The sequence below is a fragment of the Palaemon carinicauda genome, chromosome 25, assembly GCF_036898095.1.
Source record: "Palaemon carinicauda isolate YSFRI2023 chromosome 25, ASM3689809v2, whole genome shotgun sequence".
Classification (NCBI taxonomy): Eukaryota; Metazoa; Arthropoda; class Malacostraca; order Decapoda; family Palaemonidae; genus Palaemon; species Palaemon carinicauda.
In genome coordinates, this window is record NC_090749.1 from 59,202,400 (window position 1) to 59,205,342 (window position 2,943).

Below are 2,943 nucleotides of genomic sequence, written 5' to 3' on the forward strand. Positions count from 1 at the left end.
ACAACCAATCACGGAAGAGCATGACGTACGAAGCCAGTCAACTCGAACAACCAATCACAATTGAGAATGACGTAGCCAGATTGATTTGGGAAAAGACAAGGTTTTACTAATGGGTTTAGGAACTGATTTTTGCAGAATCGCTCACATTGTGTGCCACGTCTTTCAAATTTTTTTTATTCTTCGATTTTTTCTAATTATCTTTAATTATATTTTCCTGGAATACATGTTGTCAATGTGCGGCCTAAAAATTCTTAATCAGCTGTGTATTAGTTATTAATTTCCAATTTCCCGTATATATATATATATATATATATATATATATATATATATATATATATATATATATATATATATATATATATATGTATGTATGTATGTATATGTTACACCCGAACTGTGAAATTGCCCATTTCACGAAGTGGGCTAACCACTTGCCCATTTCATGAAGTGAGCAAACTACTTGCCCAGTTCATGAAATGGGCCAGTGGTTAGCCCACTTCATGAAATGGGCAAATGAACCCTCACCCATTTCATGAAATGGGCTGCCATGATGCATGAAAATATATCTTTGGTACAAAAAGAACCTTTTTATATAAATGAATCTCGCGCTGCTGCTCCAAGATCAAATCTTTCTGCCCTTCAATGTCATACAATATTATTCAGAGAAATTCAAATAAATGATCGTTATAACGACCATAAAGTATTTGTGCAGGAAGGGGCAAAAACTAACCAACACGAAAGGACTTTACTTAATGAAACAAGCTACTTTAAACACAACTTAGAGAAAGAAATAGTACTACAACTGAACAGCAATAAATACGGACATACACAAACTGATTATATATATATTTTTTTCTTAGTATTTGGGTCAAAATAAGGAAACCTAATCTTATTTATAAGATATGTCTTATGACTTATCAAGCTCTACATTTTGAAAGACCAAAATACATGAACAATTTACTGAGTGCCTTTCACCTTGACACTTCTATGATCTTGAGACATAGTGTAGATCGTCATAGACTGATAGAACCAAGATGCAATTCAGATATTGGTTTTAGAGCTTTTGCAACGTGTGCACCAAGGCTGTACAATAAGCTGCCTGAAAATATCAAGAACAGTGAAAATTTGCAGATTTTTAAAAAGAAGTGGAAAACCCACTTATTCACTGAATGCTACGATTTGAATGAAAAGTGCATTAAACAAGATTATAGATGTTAACTCAACGTGTACGAGGGAGGCCCTGCGGAGCTCTGCGTTAGCAGTGGAGCGGGGCCTTGAAGACTACTCACAAGTAAACAAGTAAACAAGTAAATATTGTAAGTTGAAAAAAAATCTTTTGATAAAATAAAATACTATTTTTTGAAACAGCTGTTTTAATCATTAAAATATAGGCAAAATTCACGTCTATGTAAGCAATGGTCATACATATCAAACAAATTTACAGTAATTATTTGTCAATATTGTCACATTATTTGTGGGTGTGGCAAGCACTGTTGCATCGAAGGCTAGCTTTCAAACAAGAACACCGCTTTGACAAGCAATTGCTCCTGCAAAGACATCTCTGGTATCCTTGGCCACCACACACACCTTCTGCTCGAACTAGTTCGCGAATACTTAACTGTTGTTTGGGGATATTTTCAGGCAAAAGTCCTTTGTATCGAACAAATTCGAATTGATTTCTGGCAAGTTTACCATTGATAATTCCTCTTTTTGTGCCAATCACATAACCACTGTCTTCAACTGCTAATACAACACCTACTATGTTAGTGGGGTGGCGGGGGAGGTCTCCTTTACTACGGTTAAATTGAGACACCAGTACAGACACATTGTCTCCAACATCAACTGGTCGCATTGATCTAGTGCTGCGTACTAACATTCGTTGAGCTTGCTCCCTTTCTTGCCTTTTTTGCTGGATGCAGTACTTCGGTTGAGATATTTTTTTGTTCCATAGCAGGTTGCTGCTGAGAGTCTGCAACTGGATGTGGTTCACGTTCAAATTCAGGGTCTACTGATATTAGGTCATCCCGAGCTGAATCTCCGGAAGTGGAAGCCTTTCACGTTCTTCTTCAAAACCAGACGATATTTTGCTGATGAATGCATCTTCTAAATTTGACTTAAAACAACATCTTGGCTTGTTGCCAGTGAGCGCTTGATAGGGAGTCATCTTGATTGCCTCATGATATGAACTGTTCATGGCCCACTGAACAAAACGGACACCATAACTCCATTTAGCACAATTATTGTCTCTTATCCATGCCATGAGCTTGAGTTTCATATCCCCATTACCTCTTTCAATAGATCCCAGACTCTGGGGATGCCGAGGACGCCCATTTACTACGATGTGTTCAGGCCATGGTGAGGTTAGTTCTTGGATCACTTCAGCTGTAAATTCACGTCCATTGTCAGACTGAAGGATGTGTGGTGCACCTATATCCAAGAAGATGAAAAGAAGTTCATTGGCAACATCAGCTGCTATCTTTGATTTCAGGGGACGAATTACATGAAACTTCGTTAGATACTCCATATAGTGCAGAATAAAGCGATAACTTCCATCCTTCATAGTCTGCATGTCGACCAGATCTACTTGTCCTCTTTCACTGAGATCTCTTACGGACAGTGGTCTGACCACAACTCCTTCTGCCGTTTCTTTTCTGCGACGCTTTTCAACAAAGCGCTCACAATGCACGATATATAGTGACACAATTGATATTGGATTATTTCCATATTTTTCACACACCTCCTTGTAGGTCTTCTTATCGCCACCATGACCGGTGTTAATGTGGGCTTGTTGGATAATTCCTATGACTGATTCTTTAGTTGCCATATATTTTCCATTCTTCTTTTTAACTGTTTATATTGCAAGATGTGGTAGTGTTCTCTTTTAAGCGTCTGTCTAGTCTTTCCTCTCTTCAAAATGGCAAATACAGTCTTCTCATATTCAGT

At 37.6% G+C, this 2,943-nt stretch overlaps 1 protein-coding gene across 1 annotated transcript in view; it reads right to left on the reverse strand.

Moving 5' to 3' along the window:
- Positions 1-1,013: 1,013 nt before the first annotated feature.
- The window catches only part of LOC137619050 (KRAB-A domain-containing protein 2-like), a 2,434-nt gene continuing 504 nt past the window's right edge, over positions 1,014-2,943 (reverse strand). The window contains exons 2-3 of the mRNA XM_068349247.1: positions 2,287-2,674; positions 1,014-1,099 (exon numbers count right to left, since the gene is read on the reverse strand). Coding sequence (XP_068205348.1) covers positions 1,014-1,099; positions 2,287-2,674 — 474 coding nt within the window. The remainder of the gene's footprint in view (positions 1,100-2,286; positions 2,675-2,943) is intronic.